This window comes from Panulirus ornatus, chromosome 17 (assembly GCF_036320965.1).
Source record: "Panulirus ornatus isolate Po-2019 chromosome 17, ASM3632096v1, whole genome shotgun sequence".
NCBI classification, from domain to species: Eukaryota; Metazoa; Arthropoda; class Malacostraca; order Decapoda; family Palinuridae; genus Panulirus; species Panulirus ornatus.
The window spans coordinates 36664223-36688521 of record NC_092240.1 but is presented as its reverse complement, the minus strand read 5'-3'; the positions used below and the strand labels follow the sequence as shown (position 1 = coordinate 36688521).

The 24299-nt window shown below is 41.6% G+C and overlaps 1 protein-coding gene across 1 annotated transcript in view; it reads right to left on the bottom strand.

Moving 5' to 3' along the window:
- Window positions 1-415: 415 nt before the first annotated feature.
- LOC139754424 (putative acyl-CoA synthetase YngI) overlaps window positions 416-24299 on the bottom strand; it is a 98537-nt gene continuing 74653 nt past the window's right edge. Inside the window, exons 4-5 of the mRNA XM_071671701.1 lie at window positions 19213-19323; window positions 416-6443 (exon numbers count right to left, since the gene is read on the bottom strand). Of these exons, the coding sequence (XP_071527802.1) occupies window positions 6318-6443; window positions 19213-19323 (237 nt within the window). The 3' untranslated portion in view covers window positions 416-6317. The remainder of the gene's footprint in view (window positions 6444-19212; window positions 19324-24299) is intronic.

Sequence of the window (24299 nt, the reverse complement as noted above, 5' to 3'; positions counted from 1 at the left end):
ACCAAGGCATGTGAAGCATCCGGGGTAAAGCATGGAAAGGCCTGTGGAGCCTGGATTTGGATGGGAAGCAGTGGTTTTGGTGCATCACACATGACAGATAGAGACTGAGCATGAACAAATGTGGCCTTTTTTGTCTGTTTTACCTGGCACTACCTTTCTGAAGTGGGGGGGTGGCAATGCTTGTTTTGTGTCAGGTGGAGTAGCGACAGGAATGGATGAAGGCAAGCAAGTATGAATATGTACATGTGTATATATGCATATGTTTGTGTATGTGTATGCATATGTGTATATGCTGATATGTGTAAGTGTGTGTATGGGCATTTATGTATATACATGTGTATATGAGTGGATGGGACATTCTGCGTATGCCTAAGTATATTCGTATGAGTCCACGGGGAAAATGAAACACGATAAGTTCCCAAGTGCATTTTCGTATAATAATCACATCATCAGGGGAGATACAAGAAAGGAATAAAACAGTCAGTTGATATACAACGAATAAACGTAGCTAAGACGCCATTTGGTAAAAAGTGATTGTCCAAGACACATGCCTATGTATATGTACGTTTATGTGTGTATAAGTATATATGTGTATGTGAGTTGATGTGTCTTTCTTTGTCTGTATCCTGGTGCTATCTCACTACCATGGGTAGCAGCAATCAAGTAAGAAAAAATCCCAGGTGCCTTTACTACTGCATGTTCCAATATTTTTTATGAAATGTCCTGGTAATGGTATCATCCTGAATAGGTTATCATTACCAGTATAGTATTACCATTATTATCAATGAACTGTTCCAGAAACTGGATCTATATAATCAATAGAATACTATACAAGTATCAGAATAAACCTGAATCCTTCAGAAACTTGTTCCAGAAAGTTTCAGTGACTTGGCCATTACTGAAAATTTTGTGAAATGGAGACCCAAGCTGTATTTGTATGGACTGCCTATTCCCATCATGTAAATCTGAAAGCACGTTTTATAGGTATGTATAGGTGCCTTATGTCACAAATAACTATAATTAGTACTGGGACAAAATTCTAGTTATATTTACCCATACAGCACACTTTTTTCCCGATGGGAACCCTAACCATAATTGTAAAAGTTGCTTTTCCCATCATCATTTCCAATGAAAGGCATCCTTTATGTAGAGACACTTTTTATCAAAAGCAGCTACAATCAGCACCAGGAAAGAATCGTAGTTTCTAACTTATCCATGTTAAAAGATGGGGGAAACTATGCCCCTGCTGTATGCTCCACAACAAGTAGTGGCTAATTGGCAATAATCTTTGGGAACTAATTATGGTGATAATGATTTGGTAACAAATGTTAAACTGTTGGCAGAGATAATTTTATTTGTGAGTGTATCAGTAATCCATAGGCATACAGCCACTGACCAGGGAGGTATAATACTAGTACCCCCCTGGATATTAGAAGGTTTATTGGCAGCTGCATAGTGAGACATCACTTCAGCAGTTCTCAAGTTGCAATCCTCTGACCCAGGTAACTGTCTTTTTTTTTCTGCTTCACCCACACATAGACTACTAGAATTCTGTCCACAAACATACATTCCCTCCTTATCACACATACCACTCACACAACTCATTCTTTGTTATTCATTTATATTTATTATACTTTAATGTCGCTGTCTCCTGCATTAGCGAGGTAGCACAACGAAACAGACAAAAGAATGGCCCAACCCACCCACATACACATGTATATACATACACGTCCACACACGCAAATATACATACCTATACATCTCAATGTATACACATACATACACACACAGACATATACATATATACACATGTACACAATTCATACTATCTGCCCTCATTCATTCCTGTCACCACCCTGCCACACATGAAGTAACAACCCCCTCCCCCTGCATGTGCGTGAGGCAGCGCTAGGAAAAGACAACAAAGCCATATTCGTTCACACTCAGTCTCTAGCTGTCATGTATAATGCACCAAAACCACAGCTCCCTTTCCACATCCAGGCCCCAGAGAACTTTCCATGGTTTACCCCAGACGCTTCACATACCCTGGTTCAATCCATTGACAGCACGTCGACTCTGGTATACCACATCGTTCCAATTCACTCTATTCCTTGCACGCCTTTCACCCTCATGGACATTCAAGCCCCGATCACTCAGAATCTTTTTCACTCCATCTTTCCACCTCCAATTTGGTCTCCCACTTCTCGTTTCCTCCACCTCTGACACATATATCCTATTTGTCAATCTTTCCTCACTCATTCTCTCCATGTGACCAAACCATTTCAAAACACCCTCTTCTGCTCTCTCAACCACACTCTTTCTATTACCACACATCTCTTACCCTTTCATTAATTACTCAATCAAACCACCTCACACCACATACTGTCCTCAAACATCTCATTTCCAACACATCCACCCTCCTCCGCACAATTCTATCTATAGCCCACGCCTCACAACCATATAACATTGTCGGAACCACTATTCCTTCAAACATACCCATTTTTGCTTTCCGAGATAACGTTCTCGACTTCCAAACATTTTTCAACGCTCCCAGAACTTTCGCCCCCTCCCCCACCCTATGATTCACTTCCGCTTCCATGGTTCTAACCGCTGCCAAATCCACTCCCAGATATCTAAAACACTTTACTTCCTCCAGTTTTTCTCCATTCAAACTTACCTCCCGATTGACTTGTTCCCCAACCCTACTGTACCTAATAACCTTGCTCTTATTCACATTTACTCTTAACTTTCTTCTTTCACACACTTTACCAAACTCAGTCACCAGCTTCTGCAGTTTCTCACATGAATCAGACACCAGCGCTGTATCATCAGCGAACAACAACTGACTCACTTCCCAAGCTCTCTCATCCACAACAGACTGCATACTTGCCCCTCTTTCCAAAACTCTTGCATTCACCTCCCTAACAACTCCATCCATAAACAAATTAAACAACCATGGAAACATCACGCACCCCTGCCACAAACCTACATTCACTGAGAACCAATCACTTTCTTCTCTTCCTACACATACACGTGCCTTACATTCTTGATAAAAGCTTTTCACTGCTTCTAACAACTTACCTCCCACACCATATATTCTTAATACCTTCCACAGAGCATCTCTATCAACTCTATCATATGCCTTCTCCAGATCCATAAATGCTATATACAAAGCCATTTGCTTTTCTAAGTATTTCTCACATATATTTTTTGCAAACACCTGATCCACACATCCTCTACCACTTCTGAAACCACACTGCTCTTCCCCAATCTGATGCTCTGTACATGCCTTCACCCTCTCAGTCAATACCCTCCCATATAATTTACCAGGAATACTCAACAAACTTATACCTCTGTAATTGGAGCACTCACTTTTATTCCCTTTGCCTTTGTACAATGGCACTATGCAAGCATTCAACCAGTCCTCAGGTACCTCACCAATGAGACGTAGATACATTAAATAACCTTACCAACCAGTCAACAATACAGTCACCCCCTTTTTTAATAAATTCCACTGCAATACCATCCAAACCTGCTGCCTTGCCAGCTTTCATCTTCCCCAAAGCTTTTACTCCCTCTTCTCTGTTTACCAAATCATTCTCCCTAACCCTCCCTCTCACTTTGCACACCACCTCGACCAAAACACCCTATATCTGCCACTCTATCATCAAACACATTCAACAAACCTTCAAAAAACTCACTCCATCTCCTTCTCACATCACCACTACTTGTTATCACCTCCCCATTAGCCCCCTTCACCGATGTTCCCATTTGTTCCCTTGTCTTACGTACTTTATTTACCTCCTTCCAAAATATCTTTTTATTCTCTCTAAAATTTAATGATACTCTCTCACCCCAACTCTCATTTGCCCTCTTTTTCACCTCTTGCACCTTTCTCTTGAGCTCCTGCCTCTTTCTATTATACATCTCCCTGTCATTTGCATTATTTCCCTGCAAAAATCATCCAAATGCCTCTCTCTTCTCTTTCACTAATAATCTTACTTCTTCATCCCACCACTCACTACCCTTTCTAATCTGCCCACCTCCCACCCTTCTAATGCCACAAGCATCTTTTGCACAATCCATCACTGCTTCCCTAAATATATCCCATTCCTCCCCCATTCCCCTTACATCCTTTGTTCTCACCTTTTTCCATTCTGTACTCAGTCTCTCCTGGTACTTCCTCACACAAGCCTCCTTCCCAAGCTCATTTACTCTCACCACTCTCTTCACCCCAACATTCTCTCTTCTTTTCTGAAAACCCCTAGAAATCTTCACCTTCGCCTCCACAAGATAATGATCAGACATCCCTCCAGTTGCACCTCTCAGCACCTATCAATTAACACGTAATTCTATAGCGCTCTCTGGCCATCTCTCCTACTTATATACGTATACTTATGTATATCTCTCTTTTTAAACCAGGTATTCCCAATCACCAGTTCTTTTGCAGCACATAAAGCTACAAGTTCTTCACCATTTCCATTTACAACACTGAACACCCCATGTACATCAATTATTCCCTAAACTGCCACATTACTCACATTTGCATTCAAATCACCCATCACTATAACCCAGTCTTGTGCATCAAAACTAGTAACACACTCACTCAGCTGATCCCAAAACACTTGCCTCTCATGATCTTTCTTCTCATGCCCAGGTGCATATGCACCAATAATCACCCATCTCTCTCCATCCACTTTCAGTTTTACCCATATCAATCTAGAATTTACTTTCTTACACTCTATCACATACTCCTACCACTCCTGTTTCAGGAGTAGTGCTACTCCTTCCCTTGCTCTTGTCCTTTCACTAACCCCTGACTTTATTCCCAAGACATTCCCAAACCACTCTTACTCTTTACTCTTGAGCTTCGTTTCACTCAGAGCCAAAATATCCAGGTTCCTTTCCATAAACAAACTACCTATCTCTCCTTTTTTCTCATCTTGGTTACATCCACACACAATTAGACACCCCAATCTGAGCCTTCGAGGAGGATGAGCACTCCCCGCGTGAGTCCTTCTTCTGTTTCCCCTTTCATTCTTTGTAACTCTATATATTCCTGCGGGTGCTTTGTGCTAACCCCATCTTATGGCAACATGGTGGGAGCAACAGAGAGAAGTAGCAGGTAGGAACACTGGGTAGTAGAAGCATTAGGTAAAGAAGTATGTAAGAACATTTAGGTGTCAGCATTAGGCAGAAGTAGCTGTTAGAAACATTAGGTAGGCACTTCTAGAAACACTGCACTAAAGTTGCCCTCTGCCAGTGGCCGATTAAGGGTGAGGAACTAAAAAGCTATGAAGCAGCACTGGAGTTCACCAATTATAGAGACTCTTTTGCTGCAGCCACCAACTTGAGGGTGTTCCCAAAGGGAACAGTCGTCAGAGATAAAGATAGAAAAATAGACAGTAATCCACTGGTGGTGGATGAAATGAAACAAATATGTATGAGCCAGCAAAAGTCAATAAACATATGATAAACCAAGTATGTGCAGCACACAAAGTCTGAATGTTGGCAATGATACAGTTATGGATAATTTACCAGAATTTCTTTTTAACTTTTTCCAATTTTTTCATACTAGTTCAGCATATCCTGCAACAGCAAGATGGCATTAAGAAGGGATGTAAAACAGCTTCATTCACTCAAGACTATTCTCTAACTGTTGTATACAATGCATTAAAACCAGAGCCCCTTGTCCGCAACCAGGCCCAGCAAAGCTTTCTGTGGTTTCCTCTGACTGCTTAATATGTCCTGGTTCTGCCTGTTGGCAGCATGTGGGCCCCTGTATACCATATTGCTCCAATTTTCTCCATCCCATGCATGCTGGACACCCTCCTGTATAATCAGGCCCAAAATAATCAAGGCCTCTCTCACTCCATCTTTCCTTCTCCTCAGTAGCCCCCCTTATCTTGTTCTCTCCATTTCCAATATGCATACACTCTTACTGAACTTCTCACTCATCCTTCCCATACATCCAAACCATTTCAGCAAACCTCTCCAGCTCTCATACATACAACTTTTACATACATACTCCTCTTGATATTTCCTATAAACTGATATAAATCTTTTTTTTATAAACCCAGTCCTGAGGATCTCCCTAAATTTCTAGGCCTTTAAGGATTAACTATCATTCTGGTCAAAATGAAAAGTACTGTGAGGGTCACTCCTTTCTATAAGCTTTACACATATGTATTGATTGTGAAATAAACTTTTTAAGCTTTACACATATGTATTGACTGTGAAATAAGCTTTTTAACTTTTTCATACTTAAACATTCATGTACTTAGGTTTATTTTGTCAACTTTTTCATACATGAATATTTATTTGCTTAAGTTAAGTTCTTTAATAGTGATGTCTCGCATCTTGAACTTCTGTATTTTGCCAGTCACAGTTCTTGGCAACTCATCCTTGAAGAGAATGTAGCGAGGCACTTTATAGTGAGCAATCTGGAAAATAAAGATAGGAAAAAATCAAAAATGAAAAAGTAAATGCAGCAGCTGTGGCAAGGAAGTAACATTAAGTTCATAGCAAACTAGTGAAAAATAAACTTTCTATTTCTAAATTCACTTGTTTTCAATGGCAAAACAAGCCATATGGTGGTCAAGGTAAAGAACAGGGTTTTGGAGATTTGAAGAACCATTCAAAAGCTGGCCAGAGAAATAAAAAAGCCAACAAAGGATGGATAAAATTTCCAAAATTTGGAATAATATAAAAAAAGGATATTCAATGTTTGTGTGTGGATCATGGTGGGGTGCCTGAGGATTGGCAAAATGCATGCATGGTGCCACTGTACAAAGGCATAGAGGATAAAGGTGAGTGTTCAAACTAAAGAGAAATAGGTTTGTTGAATATTCCAGGAAAATTGTATGGGAGGGTATTGATTGTGAGGGTGAAGGCTTGTAAAGAACATCAGATTGGAGAAGAGCAGTGTGGTTTCAGAAGGGGTAGAGGATGAGTAGATCAGGTGTCTGCTTTGAAGAGTAAGTGTGAGAAGTACTAAGAAAAACAGATGGAGAAGGCATGTGATTGGGTTGACAGAGATGCTTTGTGGAAGGTCTTAAGAGTATATAGCGTGGGAGGTAAGCTGCTAGAAGCAGTGAAAATCTTTATCAAGGATGAAAGGCATGTGTACAAGTAGGAAGAGAGGAGAGTGATTGGTTCCCAGTGAAGATTAGTCTGAGGCAGGGGTGTGTGAAGTCCCCATGGTTGCTTTATTTTTTTTTATGGATGGGGTGGTTAGGTAGGTAAATGCAAGAGTTTTGGAGAGTGGGGCAAGCATGTGGTCTCTTGAGGATGAGAGGGCCTGGGAAGTGAGTCGCTCGTTATTTCCCAATGATAAAGGTCTGGTGGCTGATTTGAATGAGAAACTTCAGAAGTTGGTGACTGAGTTTGGAAAAGTGTGTGAAAGGAGAAAGTTCAGAGTAAATGTGAATAAGAGTAAGGTTATTAGGTTCAGTAGGGTGAAGGGACAAGCTAATTGGGGTGTAAGTTTGAATAGAGAAAAATTGGAGGAAGAAGTGTTTTGGATATCTAGGAGTGGGCTTAGCAGCAAATGGAACCATGGAAGCGGAAGTGAGTCACAGGGTGGGGAAAGGGGCAAAAGTTTTGAGAGCAATGAAGAAAGTGTGGAAGGATAGAATGTTGTCTCTGAAAGCAAAAATGCATAAGTCTGAAGGAATAGTATATGGTAGCAAAGCATGGGCTATAGATAGGATTGTATGGAGGAGGGTGGATGTGTTGGAAATGAGATGTTTGAGAACAATATGTGGTGTGAGGTGGTCTGATCGAGTAAGTAATGAAAGGGTAAGTGAGATGTGTGGAAATAAAAAGAGTGTGGTTGAGAGAGCAGAGGAGGGTGTATTGAAATGGTTTGGACATATGGAGAGAATGAATGAGGAAAGATTGACAAACAGGATATATGTGTCAGAGGTGGAGGGAAGAAGGGGAAGCGGAAGACCAAACTGGAAGTGGAAGGATGGAGTGAAAAAGATTTTCAGCAATCAGAGCCTGAACATACAGGAGGGTGAGAGGCATGCAAGAAATAGAGAGAATTAGAATCATGTGGTATACTGGGGTTGACATGCTGTCACTTGACTGAACCAGGACATGTGATATGTCTGTGGGACCTGGATGTGGATAAGGAGCTGTGGTTCCAGTGCATTACACATGACGGCTAGAGACTTATTGTGAACAAATGTGGCCTTTTTTTCATCTGTTTTCCTGGTCCTATCTTGCTGGAGCAGGGGGTGGTGATGCTGTTTCCTGTGGGGCAGGATAGTGCCAGGAATGGATGAAGGCAAGCTGGTATGAATATGTACATGTGTATAGATGTATATGTCTGTGTATGTATATATGTACATGCTGATATGTATATGTACCTGTAGAAGGCAAGCTGGTATGAATATGTACATGTGTATATATGTATATGGAAAAAGGTGAGAACAATGGAAGTAAGGGGAGTGGGGGAGGAATGGGATGTATTTAGGGAATCAGTGATGGATTGCGCAAAAGATGCTTGTGGCATGAGAAGAGTGGGAGGTGGGTTGATTAGAAAAGGTAGTGAGTGGTGGGATGAAGAAGTAAGAGTATTAGTGAAAGAGAAGAGAGAGGCATTTGGACGGTTTTTGCAGGGAAAAAATGCAGTTGAGTGGGAGACGTATAAAAGAAAGAGACAGGAGGTCAAGAGAAAGGTGCAAGAGGTGAAAAAAAGGGCAAATGAGAGTTGGGGTGAGAGAGTATCATTAAATTTTAGGGAGAATAAAAAGATGTTCTGGAAGGAGGTAAATAAAGTGCGTAAGACAAGGGAGCAAATGGGAACATCAGTGAAGGGCGCAAATGGGGAGGTGATAACAAGTAGTGGTGATGTGAGAAGGAGATGGAGTGAGTATTTTGAAGGTTTGTTGAATGTGTTTGATGATAGAGTGGCAGATATAGGGTGTTTTGGTCGAGGTGGTGTGCAAAGTGAGAGGGTTAGGGAAAATGATTTGGTAAATAGAGAAGAGGTAGTAAAAGCTTTGCGGAAGATGAAAGCCGGCAAGGCAGCAGGTTTGGATGGTATTGCAGTGGAATTTATTAAAAAAGGGGGTGACTGTATTGTTGACTGGTTGGTAAGGTTATTTAATGTATGTATGACTCACGGTGAGGTGCCTGAGGATTGGCGGAATGCGTGCATAGTGCCATTGTACAAAGGCAAAGGGGATAAGAGTGAGTGCTCAAATTACAGAGGTATAAGTTTGTTGAGTAATCCTGGTAAATTATATGGGAGGGTATTGATTGAGAGGGTGAAGGCATGTACAGAGCATCAGATTGGGGAAGAGCAGTGTGGTTTCAGAAGTGGTAGAGGATGTGTGGATCAGGTGTTTGCTTTGAAGAATGTATGTGAGAAATACTTAGAAAAGCAAATGGATTTGTATGTAGCATTTATGGATCTGGAGAAGGCATATGATAGAGTTGATAGAGATGCTCTGTGGAAGGTATTAAGAATATATGGTGTGGGAGGCAAGTTGTTAGAAGCAGTGAAAAGTTTTTATCGAGGATGTAAGGCATGTGTATGTGTAGAAAGAGAGGAATGTGATTGGTTCTCAGTGAATGTAGGTTTGCGGCAGGGGTGTGTGATGTCTCCATGGTTGTTTAATTTGTTTATGGATGGGGTTGTTAGGGAGGTGAATGCAAGAGTTTTGGAAAGAGGGGCAAGTATGAAGTCTGTTGGGGATGAGAGAGCTTGGGAAGTGAGTCAGTTGTTGTTCGCTGATGATACAGCGCTGGTGGCTGATTCATGTGAGAAACTGCAGAAGCTGGTGACTGAGTTTGGTAAAGTGTGTGAAAGAAGAAAGTTAAGAGTAAATGTGAATAAGAGCAAGGTTATTAGGTACAGTAGGGTTGAGGGTCAAGTCAATTGGGAGGTGAGTTTGAATGGAGAAAAACTGGAGGAAGTGAAGTGTTTTAGATATCTGGGAGTGGCTCTGGCAGCAGAAGGAACCATGGAAGCGGAAGTGGATCATAGGGTGGGGGAGGGGGCGAAAATTCTGGGAGCCTTGAAGAATGTGTGGAAGTCGAGAACATTATCTCGGAAAGCAAAAATGGGTATGTTTGAAGGAATAGTGGTTCCAACAATGTTGTATGGTTGCGAGGCGTGGGCTATGGATAGAGTTGTGCGCAGGAGGGTGGATGTGCTGGAAATGAGATGTTTGAGGACAATGTGTGGTGTGAGGTGGTTTGATCGAGTAAGTAACATAAGGGTAAGAGAGATGTGTGGAAATAAAAAGAGCGTGGTTGAGAGAGCAGAAGAGGGTGTTTTGAAATGGTTTGGGCACATGGAGAGAATGAGTGAGGAAAGATTGACCAAGAGGATATATGTGTCGGAGGTGGAGGGAACGAGGAGAAGAGGGAGACCAAATTGGAGGTGGAAAGATGGAGTGAAAAAGATTTTGTGTGATCGGGGCCTGAACATGCAGGAGGGTGAACGGAGGGCAAGGAATAGAGTGAATTGGAGCGATGTGGTATACCGGGGTTGACGTGCTGTCAGTGGATTGAATCGGGGCATGTGAAGCGTCTGGGGTAAACCATGGAAAGCTGTGTAGGTATGTATATTTGCGTGTGTGGACATATGTATATACATGTGTATGGGGGTGGGTTGGGCCATTTCTTTCATCTGTTTCCTTGCGCTACCTCGCAAACGCGGGAGACAGCGACAAAAAAAAAAAAAAAAGTATATATATGTATATGTCTGTGTATGTATATATGTACATGCTGATATGTATATGTACCTGTAAGGGTGTTTGTGTATATATAAGTGTATATGAGTGGATGGACCATTCTTTGTCTGTTTCCTGGCACTACCTCGCTGAAGTGGGAAATGGCAATCAAGTATAATAAATAAATAAATAATAAAAAAGTACCATGAACCACTTCCCAGCTACAGAACATCTTTCATATTCAAATCTTGATGCAAAGCTTTTTCATTCAAATCTTGGTGCACAACCATCAAACCAAGTTTAAACCCAGTAATATGATATCTAACCCCTGTTAGTGACGTGTGTGTAACTGAGAAGCTTAAGTGTAGCTAACTGAAGCTACAGGTGGCATATAGTGTCTAAATATGCTTCTAGAAGCATAGGCTTATTCAAATGTTGGTCTGCTGCAGGAGTGTGTGTGATGTTACCATGGCTATTCAATTTGTTTATGGATGGGGTGGCGGGGAAATTCAACGCATGGGTCTTCAAGGAATGAGAAGGTATGCAGTCTGTTGATGAAAGGCCTGAGAAATATGTCGGTAGTTGTTTGCTTATGACTAAGTTCTTGGTTGATCGATAAGGATATTCAATGTATGTATGGATCATGATGAAGTGCCTGAGGATTGGCAGAATGCATGCATAGTGCTACTATTCAAAGGCAAAGAGGATAAAGGTGAGTGTTCATACTAGAGGCATAAATCTGTTGAATTTTCCTGGAAAATTGTAAGGGAGGGTACTGACTGTGAGGGGGAATGCATGTACAGAACATCAGATTGGGGAGGAGCAGTGGTTTCAGAAGTTGTAGAGGATGTTTGGATCAAGAGTTTGCTTTAAAGAATGTACATGAGAAACACTTAGAAAAACAGATGGATTTGTATGTGGCATTTATGGATCTGGAGAAGGCATATGATATGGTTGATAAAGATGCTTTGCAGAAGGTCTTAAGAATATATGGTATGGGAGATAAGCTGCTAGAAGCTGTGAGAAATTTCTATAAAGAATATAAGGCATGTGTATGAGTAGGAAGAGGGGAGAGAGATTGGTTCCCAATGAAGGTCGGTCAGCAGCAAGAGTGTGTGATGTCCCCTTGGTTGTTTAATTTGTATATGGATGGGGTGGTTAGGGAGGTAAATGCAAGAGTTTTTGAGAGAAAGGCAAGTATGCATTCTGCTGGGGATGAGGGCCTAAGAAGTGAGTCAGTTGTTGTTCGCTGATGACAAGGCACTGGTGGCTGATTCAAGTGAGAAACTGAAGAAGTTCGTGACTGAGTTTGAAAAAAATGTGTGGAAGGAGAAAGTTGAGGGTAAATGTGAATAAGAGCTAGGTTATTAGCTTCAGCAGGATTGAGGGAGAAATTAGTTGGGATATGTTTGAAATGCAGAAAAAATGGAGAAAAAGAACTGTTTTTGATATCTGGGAGTGGACATAGCATCAAATGGGACCATGGAAGTGGAAGTGAATCACAGGGTAGGGGAGGGGGTTAAGGTTCTAGAAGTGATGAAAAATGTGTTATTATCTAGTTTACCTGGTTTAAAAAGAGAGATATACATAAGTATACGTATGTGAGTAGGAAAGATGGCCAGAGGGCATTATTGGAATATGTGTAAATTAATAGGTGTGTAAAAGAGAGACTTTTGGACGTTAATGTGCTGAGCGGCAGCTGGAGGGATGCCTGATCACTATCTTGTGGAGGCGAAGATGAAGATTTGTGGTTTTCAGAAAATAAGAGAGAATTTTAGGGAGAAGAGACTGGTGAGAGTAAATGAGCTTGGAAAGGAGACTTGCACGAGAAAGCACCAGGAGAGACTCAATGCAGAATGGCAAACGGTGAGAGCCAATGATATAAGGGGAATGGGGGAGGAATGGAATGTATTTAGGGAAGAAGTGATAGCTTAAGCAAAAGAGTTATGTGGCATGAAAAAGGTGGGAGGTGGCAGATTAGAAAGGGTAGTGAGTGGTGGGATGAAGAAGTAAGACTGTTAGTGAAAGAAAAGAGAGAGGCATTTGGATGATATTTGCAGGGAAGTAGTGGAAATGACTGGGAGATGTATAAAAGAAAGTGGCAAGAGGTCAAGAGAAAGGTGCAAGAGGTGAAAAAGTGGGTAAATGAGAGTTGGGGGTGAGAGAGTATCATTAAATCTTAGGGAGAATAAAAAGATGTTTTGGAAAGAGGTAAATAAAATGCATAAGACAAGAGAACAAATGGGAACATCGGTCAAGGGGGCAAAGGTAATAATAAGTAGTGATGAAGTGAAAAGATGGAGTGAATATTTTGAAGGTTTGTTGAATGTGTTTGATGATAAGAGTGGCAGATATAGGGTGCTTTCCTCATGATGGTGTGCAAAACGAGAGGGTCAGGGAGAATGGTTTGGTAAACAGAGAAGAGGTAGTGAAAGCTGTGCAGATGATGAAAGCCAGCAAGGCAGCGGGTCTGGATGGTACTGCAGTAGAATTCATTAAAAAAGGTGGGGTGACTGTGTTCTTGATTGGTTGGAAAGGAGATTCATTGTATGTATGTATCATGGTGAAGTGCCTTAGGATTGATGGAATGCAGGCATAGGGCCATTGTACAAAGGCAAAGGGTTATAAAAGTGAGTGTTCAAATTGCACAGACACAGGTTTGTTGAGTATTCCTTGGAAATTATATGGAAGGGATTTGATTGAGAGGGTAAAGGCATGGACAGAGCATCAGATTGGGGAAGAGCAGTGTGGTTTCAGAAGTGATAGAGAGAGGATGTGTGGATCAAATGAATGCTTCGAAAAATGTATATGAGAAATACTTAAAAAACAAGTGGATTTGTATGTAACATTCATGGATCTGGAGAAGGCCTATGATAGGGTTGATAGCGATGCTTTTTGGAAGGATTTATAAGTATATGGTATGGGAGGTAAGTTGCTAGAAGCAGTGAAAAGTTTTTACCAAGAATGTAAGGCATGTGCACGAGTAGGAAGGGGAAAGTGATTGGTTCCCAGTGAATGTTGGTTTGTGGCAAGGGTGCATGATGTCACCATGGTTGCTTAATTTGTTTATGGATGGGGTGGTTAGGGAGGTGAATGCAAGAGTTTTGGAAAGGGGGGCAAGTATGCAGTCTGTTGTGGATGAGAGGACTTGGGAAGTGAGTCAGTTGTTGTTCACTGATGATACAGCACTGGTGGCTGATTCTGGTGAGAAACTGCAGAAGTTGGTGACTGAGTTGGGTAAAGTGTGTGAAAGGAGAAAGTTGAGATTAGATGTGAACAAGAGCAAGGTTATTAGGTTCCGTAAGGTTGAGGGACAGATTAACTGGGAGGTAGGCTTGAATTGAGAAAAACTAGAGGAAGTGAAGTGTTTTAGATATCTGGAAGTGGACTTAGCAGCAGATTGAACCATGGAAGCAGAAGTGAGTCACAGGGTGGGGGTGGGGGCGAAGGTTCTGGGAGTAATTGAAGAATGTGTGGAAGGCAAGAATGTTATCTCGGTGCAAAAATGGGTATGTTTGAAGGAATAGTAGTTCCAACAATGTTGCACTGGTTGCGAAGCATGGGCTAAAGATAGGGATGTGTGGAGGAGGGTGAATGTGTTGGAAATGAGATGTTTGAGGACCATATGTGGTGTGAGGTGGTTTGATTGAGTAAATAATGAAAGGGTAAGAGAGATGAGTGTTAATGAAAGAGTGTGGTTGTGAGAGCAGAAGAGGGTGTATTGAAATGGTTTAGTCACATGGAGAGAATGAGTGAGGAAAGATTGACAGAGGATATATGTGTCAGAGGTGGAGGGAACGACGAGAAGTGGGAGACCAAATTAGAGGTGGAAGGAGGATGAAAGGCGTGCAAGGAATAGAGTGAATTGGAACGATGTGGTATATCAAGGTTGACTTGGTGTTAATGAATTGAACCAGGACATGTGAAGCATCTGGGGTAAACCATAGAAAGTTTTGTGGGACTTAGATGTGGAAAAGTTGTGGTTTCAGAGCTAGAGACTGAGCGTGAATGAATATGGCCTTTGTTGTCTTTTCCTACCGCTGCCTCACACCCACACAGGGGAAGGGGGTGCTATTTCACGTGTGGCGGGGTGGCGACAAGGAATATTGTAAATGGAAATGGTGAAGAGCTTGTAGATTTGTACTGAAAAAGGACGGGTGATTGGGAATACTTGGTTTAAAAAGAGAGATATACATAAGTAAGCGTATGTAAGTAGGAGAGATGGCCAGAAAGCATTATTGGATTATGTGTTAATTGATAGGCGCGTGAAAGGGAGACTTTTGGATGTTATTGTGCTCAGAAGGGCAAATGGAGGGATGTCTGATCATTATCTTGTGGAGGTGAAGGTGAAGATTTGTAGAGGTTTTCAGAAAAGAGGAGAGAATGTTGGGGGCGAAGAGAGTGGTGAGAGTAAGTAAGTGTGGAAAGGAGACTTAGGTGAGGAAGTACCCAGACAGATTGAGAGCAGAATGGAAAAAGATGAGAGCAAATGACGTAAGGGGAGTGGGGGAGGAATGGGATGTATTTAGGGAAGCAGTGATGGCTTATGCAAAAGATGCTTGTGGCATGAGAAAGGTGCGAGGTGGGCAGACTAGAAAGGGAAGTGAGTGGTGGGATGAAGAGGTAAGATTCTTAGTGAAAGAGAAGAGAGAGGTGTTTGCATGATTTTTGGAGGGAAGTAGTGCAAATGACTGGGAGATGTATAAAAGAAAGAGGCAGGAGGTCAAGAGAAAGTTGCGAGATGTGAAAAAGAGGGCAAATGAGAGTTGGGCTGAGAGAGTATCATTATATTTTAGGGAGAATAAAAAGATGTTTTGGAAGGAGGTATATAAAGTGCGTAACTCAAGAGGACAAATGGGAACATCGGTGAAGGGGGCTAATGGGGAGGTAATAACAAGGAGTGGTGAAGTGAGAAGGAAATGTAGAGAGTATTTTGAAGGTTTGTTGAATGTGTTGGATGATAGAGTGGCAGATATAGTGTGTTTTGGTCGAGGTGGTGTGCAAAGTTAGAGGGTCAGGAAGAATGGTTTGGTGAACAGAGAAGACATAGTGAAAGCTTTGCGGAAGATGAAAACCAGCAAGGCGGCAGGTATGAATGGTACTGCAGTGGAATTTATTTAAAAAGGGGGTGACTTTGTTACTGACTGGTTGGTAAGGGTATTCAGTGTATGTATGGTTGATGGTGAAGTGCCCTAGGATTGGCAGAATGCATGCATAGTGCCACTGTACAAAGGCAAAGGGGATAAGGGTGAATCTTCAAATTAAAGAGGCATAATTTTGTTGAGTATTCCTGGGAAACTATATGGGAGGGTGTTGATTGAGAGGGTAAAAGCAAGTTGAGAGCATCAGATTGGGGAAGAGCAGTAAGCTTTCAGAAGTGGTAGAGGATGTGTGGATAAGGTGTTTCCTTTGAAGAATGTACATGAGAAATGCTTAGAAAAACATATGGATTTGTATGTAGCATTTATGGATCTGGAGGAGGCATATGATAGAGTTGACAGAGGTGCTTTTTGGAAGATATTAAGAGTATATGGTGTGGGAGGTAAGTAGCTAGATGCAGTGAAAAGTTTTTATCAAGGATGTAAGGCATGTGTACGAGTAGGAAGAGAGGAAAAAGACTAGCTCTCAGTGAATGTCGGTTTGTGGCAGGGTTTTGTGATGTCTCCATGGTTGTTTAATTTGCTTATGGATGGGGTTGTTAGGGAGGAGAATGCAAGAGTTTTGGAGAGAGGGGGCAAGTATGTAGTCTGTTCTGAATGAGAGGGCTTGGGAAGCGAGTCAGTTGTTTGCTGATAATACAGCACTGGTGGCTGATTTGGGTGAGAAACTACAGAAGTTGGTGACTGAGTTTGGTAAAATGTGTGATAGAAGAAAGTTGAGAGTAAATGTGAATAAGAGCAAGGTTATTAGGTTCAGTAGGGGCGAAGGACAAGTTAATTGGGAGGTAAGTTTGAATGGAGAAAAACTGGATGAAGTGAAGCATTTTAAATACCTGAGAGTGGATTTAGCAGTGGATGGAGCCATGTAAGCAGAAGTAAGTCACAGGTTGAGGGAGGGAGAAATGGTTCTGGGAGCCTTGAAGAATTGTGGAAGGTGAGAACGTTATCTCAGAGAGCAAATATGGGTATGTTTGAAGTACTAGTGGTTCCAACAATGTTATATGGTTGTGAGGCATGGACCATAGATAGGGTTGTGTGGAGGAGGGTGGATGTGTTGGAAATGAGATGTCTGAGGACATTATGTGGCATAAAGTGGTTTGATCAAATGAGTAATGAAAGGGAAAGAGATATGTGTGGTAATAAAAAGAGTGTGGTTGAGAGAGCAGAAGAGGGTGCATTGAAATGGTTTGGTCACAAGGAGAGAATGAGTGAGGAAAGATTGACAAAGAGGATATATGTGTAAAAGGTAGAGGGAACGAAGAGAAGTGGGAGACCAAATTGGAGGGGGAAGGATGGAGTGAAAAAGATTTTGGGCAATCGGGGCCTGAACATAAAGGAGGGTGAAAGGTGTACAAGGAATACAGTGAACTGGAACGATGTGGTATACCAGGGTCGAAATGCTGACAATGGATGGAACCAGGGCATGGGAAGCATCTGGGGTAAACCATGGAAAGTTTTGTGGGGTCTGGATGTGGAAAGGGAGCTGTGGCTTTGGTGCATTACACATAACAGCTAAAGACTGTCATATGTATAGATATGCGACAGGAGGTCGAGAGAAAGGTGTAAGAGGTGAAAAAGGGGGCAAATGAGAGTTGGGGTGAGAGAGTATCATTACATTTTAGGGAGAATAAAAAAGATGTTTTGGAAGGAGAGAAATAAAGTGCGTAAGACAAGAGAACAAATGGGAACATCGGTGAAGGTGGAAAATGGGGAGATAATAAAATGTAGTGGTAATGTGAGAAGGAGATGGAGTGAGTATTTTGAAGGTTTGTTGAATGTGTTTGATGATAGAGTGGCAGATATAGGGTGTTTTGGTCGAGGTGGTGTGCGAAGGGAGAGGGTCAGAGAGAATGATTTGGTAAACAGAGAAGAGGTAGTGAAACCTTTGCGGAAGATGAAAGCCGGCAAGGCGGCAGGTTTGGATGGTATTGCAGTGGAATTCATTAAAAAAGGGGGTGACTCTGTTGTTGACTGGTTGGAGAGGATATTCACTATATGCATGGCTCATGAAGTGCCTGAGGATTGGTGGAATGCATGCATATTGCCATTGTACAAAGGCAAAGGAGATAAAGGTGAGTGTTCAAATTACAGAGGTAATTACAGAAGAAAGTTAAGAGTAAATGTGAATAAGAGCAAGGTTATTAGGTACAGTAGGGTTGAGGGTCAAGTCAATTGGGAGGTGAGTTTGAATGGAGAAAAACTGGAGGAAGTGAAGTGTTTTAGATATCTGGGAGTGGATCTGGCAGCGGATGGAACCATGGAAGCGGAAGTGGATCATAGGGTGGGGGGAGGGGGCGAAAATTCTGGGGGCCTTGAAGAATGTGTGGAAGTCGAGAACATTATCTCGGAAAGCAAAAATGGGTATGTTTGAAGGAATAGTGGTTCCAACAATGTTGTATGGTTGCGAGGCGTGGGCTATGGATAGAGTTGTGCGCAGGAGGATGGATGTGCTGGAAATGAGATGTTTGAGGACAATGTGTGGTGTGAGGTGGTTTGATCGAGTGAGTAACGTAAGGGTAAGAGAGATGTGTGGAAATAAAAAGAGCGTGGTTGAGAGAGCAGAAGAGGGTGTTTTGAAGTGGTTTGGGCACATGGAGAGGATGAGTGAGGAAAGATTGACCAAGAGGATATATGTGTCGGAGGTGGAGGGAACAAGGAGAAGAGGGAGACCAAATTGGAGGTGGAAAGATGGAGTGAAAAAGATTTTGTGTGATCGGGGCCTGAACATGCAGGAGGGTGAAAGGAGGGCAAGGAATAGAGTGAATTGGAGCGATGTGGTATACCGGGGTTGACGTGCTGTCAGTGGATTGAATCAAGGCATGTGAAGCGTCTGGGGTAAGCCATGGAAAGCTGTGTAGGTATGTATATTTGCGTGTGTGGACGTATGTATATACATGTGTATGGGGGGGGGTTGGGCCATTTCTTTCGTCTGTTTCCTTGCGCTACCTCGCAAACGCGGGAGACAGCGACAAAGTATAATAATAATAATAATAAATTACAGAGGTACAAGTTTGTTGAGTATTCCTGGGAAATTATATGGGCGAATACTGACTGAGAGGGTGAAGGCATGTACAAAGCATGAGATTGGGGAAGAGCAGTGTGGTTTCAGAAGTGGTAGAGGATATGTAGATCAGGTGCTTGCTTTGAAAAATGTATGTGAGAAGTACTCAGAAAAACAAATCAATTTGCATGTAGCATTTTTGAATCTGGTGAAGGCATATGATAGAGTTGATAGAGATGCGCTGTGGAAGGTATTAAGAGTATATGGTGTGGGGGGGCAAGTTGCTAGAAGCAGTGAAACATGTTTATCAAGGATATAACACCAAAAATGGAGCCTGCAAGCTGTACAGTCAGATACTTACCTTGCCCCTGCACCATTCCTTCAGTATGGTATCACTCAGTTCACTGCTGTCAGTTTTCCGAATCCAAGCAGCTACCTCCTCTCCCATTCTGGCATCTGGCACACCAAAAACCTGTTTAATCAATATCAAATTCTTAAATGACTGATCAAATGACAGAAAGAAAAGGAAATAAAAGGAAATGAAAATAGAGGACAAAAACAAAAAGATAGGTAGTGATGTTAAAATGACAGTACGACTACTGCATTCAAAGAGAGGAGAAACAGTAAGGAAAGACAGCCATTAACTTTCTTGAGCTAACCATACACGCTGAAGAATACATCCATGCAACTTTTAATTTTCCCACCTGTTTATGTATAATCAAACTGACAACAAAAGCCAGGTTGAAAGTTTGTCTCTGATGGTGCAAAACCCATAAACAGTACCTTGGGGGACAGACATCAGCATCTGAATTAGCCAGCAGTGACTCAGCACCACTATGTAAGAAAATCAGTTTTATGGACCAAAGTTATGAGACCTTACACCAAAGGCTGATGATTCAATAGAAAAGTAGATATGGTTTCTATATAGGAACTTTAATTCTTAAAACCTCTAAACTGTGTGAGTGATGTAACTGATGATAACAAACATGTATATGAGGGACTTCAGATCTGATTAATAATTACATATCAATTATATCCAGCATACTCTCAGTCATAGCAATTACCTGTTCTTTATTACCAACAGTACTGTACGGGGAAAGAGTCTTACACTTCTGGGGCCATATGTCAGCCATTTTCTATCATCACACAACCTCTTAAATCTCTGTATGCTATCTGCATTAACCATGTTCTCAGTCAATCTGTTACATTCATCCACTTTCTTTTTCTTTTCGGAGGCTCAAGTCATGGACTAAAGTCCACATCAACATGGAGAGGATTATGGTAAGGAAAAAAGAAAAGTATCTACGAATTTTGTAGAAAGTGAAAAACCTGGCTTTTAAACTGTCTCTGGTCATAGTTACTGGAAAAGACATAAGAAGGTAGAGAGTACCAAAGCTCTGAGGAGTAGGAAAAGGAACAGTTATCAAAACGGCCCACTCTTAAGTTGCTGATGCCCACACAATAATCAAGTGATGCAGTAGCATGCCCAGTGGTCTAGCTAGTGGTGGGGACAGAAAAGCTGCCAGCTCATATAATAAAAAACCATAGTAATACCTATAAGCGAGGGAGAGTGGCGCAGGGCAAGAGGGTCAAGTTTGGAAGTTAGCCTGGGACAGCTTATTAATTGGACCACTTTTGCTTCAGCTCTGTCAAGTAAGGATGCAGAGCTAGAAGCATCCCAGATGTGAGAGCAGTACTTCAGACAAGGATGAATCAATCTTTTGTATAAATGGAGCAACTGTTCAGAAGACAAGAAATTTTGATATGTAAAAAGGACTCCCAGTTTCTTAGAAGCAGACTTAGCTATTTCTGTAATGTGGGGTTTCCAAAAAAAGAGTTGATGCTGAAGTAATACCAAGTATGTTCAATCAGTCAGAACTATCAAAGGGAAACAAGAATTGTGAATTTCCAATAAAAAGATGGGTAGAAACTGGGTCTTGAAGGAATTAAACTTGATTTCATCTACCCCCCTGATATATCCTATCTAAGTCTGAGTTTATTGAGAAAGATTGTCAAGATGAGATGAAGATCTCGTGAGAAAGAGCATAATTGAAGGATGTGGATGAATGCAGTGATTAGTGGTCAGCATATGAGTGCATTTGGTTATATGCAGAAGGAAGGAAATCACTGATAAAAGGAGAAAAAGTGTAGAGGACAAGACAGAACCTTGAGAGATACTGCTGTTAATGGAGAAAGGAGGTTGGACTGGTCTATTAAAACAACCACAAAGATAGATTGGCCACAGGGAATGCTAGATATGAAGGAGCAAAGTGAGGGAGGGAGGCTAAAAGAAGGGAGGTTAGAGATGAGACTACAATGCCACACCCAGTCAAGGGCATCTACACAAGACTCTCCAAAATCTGCCAGGGATGATGATCAGATATCAGGAAGACAGGAAAGAATATCACCAGTGGATCTCGCCTTACAGAAGCCATACTGGTGATCAGAGAGAAAGCTGTAAGATTCAAGGTGTCAAAGGGTATGGGAGTTGAGGAGGGCTTCAAAGGCTTTGGAAAAGGTAGATACCAAAGCAATAGGATGATAGTTGGAGGGGTCAGGATGGTCACACATCTTAGGGATGGGATGTATCAAAACAAGATTCCAAGTCAAAGAAAAAGTTTGATCAGATTTTCCTGAGTTAGCAAGGTAGTGCCATATGCAGATAAAGGAAGGCTACATCCACTTACATCCTTCTAGTATTGTCATGTGTAATGCACCAAAACCACAGCTCACTATCCATACCAGGCCCCACACACCTTTCCATGAATTACCCTGGATGCTTCACATGCCCTGGTTCAGTCCACTAACAGCGCCTCAACCCATGTATACCACATTGTTCCAATTCTCTCTAGCCCATGCATGCCTTTTACCCTCCTGCATGTTCAGACCCCAACCGCTCAAAATCTTTTTCACTCCATCCTTCGTATTTCCAATATGATGCCATGTTCTCCTTGTTCCATCCAATTTTGACACATGTATCCTCCCCTGTCAGCCTTTACTCACTCACTCTCTCCAGATATCCAAACCATTTCAGCAAATCCTCTTCAGCTCTCACAACCACACTCTTTTTATCACCACACTTCTCTCTTATCCTCTCACTACTTCCTTGATCAAACCACCTCATACTATAGTGGTCAAACACTTCATTTCCAACACACCCACCCTCCTCTGCAGTCTTATATATAGCCAATGCCTCACATCAATATAATAATATATTTGCCCTCCCAAACAACAATCTGTCTTTCCACACATTCTTCAGTTCTCTCAAAACCTTCGCCCCCTCCCCCTTACTATGACTCACCTCCACTTCCATGGTTACATTCACTACCATGCTCCAGATATCTAAAACACTTCACTTCTTCCAAGTTTTTTCTATTCAACATTATACTCCTACTAACATAACCCTCAACTCTGCTAAACATTCATTCTCAATTTCCTCTTTTCTCACAAACTTCCAAACCCAGTCGCCACCAGCTGCAGTTCCACACTCAAATCTGCTAGCAGTGCTGTACCATCAGCAAACAACTGACTCACTTTCCAGGCCCTTTCATCTACTACAGATTGCATTCCCATCCCTCTCTCTAGGACTTGCATTGACCTCCCTCACCACCCTATCCATAAACAAATTAAACACATGTACACATACTTCAAACCCTTGATAAAAACTTCTCACTGCTTCTAGCAACTTTCCTCCCATGCCATATATTCTTAAGACCTTCCACAAGACATCTCCATCAACCCTATCATATGTTATCTCCAGAACCGTATACGTCATCCATGTCTCTGAGTATTTCTCACACATATTCTTTAGAGCAAACATCTGATCCACACATCTACCACTTCTGAAACCTCACTGCAATTTTCCAATCTGGTGCTCTGTACATGCCTTCACCTTCTCAATCACTACTCTCCCATACAAATTACCAGGTATACTAAAACAAACATACTCGGTAGTTTGAAAACTCATCTTTATGACCTTTCTTTTATACAATGGCACTATATATGCATTCTGCCCATCCTCAGGCACCTCATCATGATCCATAAAGACAATGAAAATCCTAACCAACCAATCAAGAACAGTCACCTCTTCCTTAAGAAATTCAACAGCAATACTATTCAATCCATGCCTCAGGTTTACAGCTCCCAAGGACTACCTGACTCTTCTGCTAGTTGGAAACAGTGCATGAGACTTCAAGATTAAGCCCTTGCTGGCATATTACCATGAGACACCCAGGACTATGAAAAGTTATTCAAAGCAACATTTCCCTGTTATTTGACACTGTGAACAAGATGGCTTGGGTGAAAACAGGAATTTTTCAGGAGTGTTTCAGCTTCTATTTCTGTCCTGCTGTGAAGTCTTACTGTGCTAAAAGAAACCTACCATAGCAGTCATTGCTTATCCTTAACAGTGTACCAAGTCATTCTCCCAACATGAATGATCTACTTAAGCACATTTATGTCATGTTTCTGCCACCCAACACCATTTCTATCCATGAGGAAGGGTAGAAAAACAGAAGTAACCAAGCAGGGAGTGCTCATCCTCCTCGAAGGCTCATAATGGGGTGTCTGAGAGTGTGTGGATGTAAGTAAGATGAGAAGTGAGAAGAAATAGATAGCATATTTGAGAAAATGATCCTGGCTAGTCAAGGATATAGGGGAAGTATGGTTTGAAAATGTCTTAGAAGTAAAGTCTGGGGAAGGTGAGCAGATAAGAGCTAAAGGAGTAGCACTACTCCTGCAGTGGGAGTTGTGTGAGTGTTTGATAGGAGTGTATGCAAGTAAATTCTAGACTGATGTGAGTAAAACTAAAAGTGGATAGCAAGAGATGGGTGATTATCACTGTATAACACAATTTTTGTTCCTGGGTAGTAAGTGTTATTTCCCAATTGCTTATGTGTATAGAGTAAAGAAAAAGGTTCTTATTCCCTTCAAACTTTGCTTTTGTGACCAGGACAGTGATATTTTGAAATTTACCTATTCACAGTTGAACAGGCAAATTTTCACACTTTTATTCATATAAAATCAGAAAAACAACATATGAATCAAAGTCCAACAGAAGTGACCACAAAAGATTTAGAAGTAAGTAGTTTTTCAAGATTTACTACTGTACTGTAAATTACTTTCACGAATCAGGCCCCAAATATAATCTCCCATCATGTTCTCATTATATGTCCCTTGGTAGCAGTGTTCAAAGTCCAGCATATCCTGGTGGAAGCACTCACCTTGCTCCTCTAAATATATTCCTATATTCTCCTTGAGTTTTTCAAGGTGACTGTCAAGGATATGGACTCTGAGGGACATTCTGCAGGCAATTTTGCCATAGTTCTTCACCACAGTCTCAACCAGCTCCACATAGTTTTCAGCCTCATGATTGTCCAGCAAACCACAAACCACTGTGACAAAGCTACACTTAGATGCTTTCTCCTTCCTAGTGAGCTTTTTTGAGAA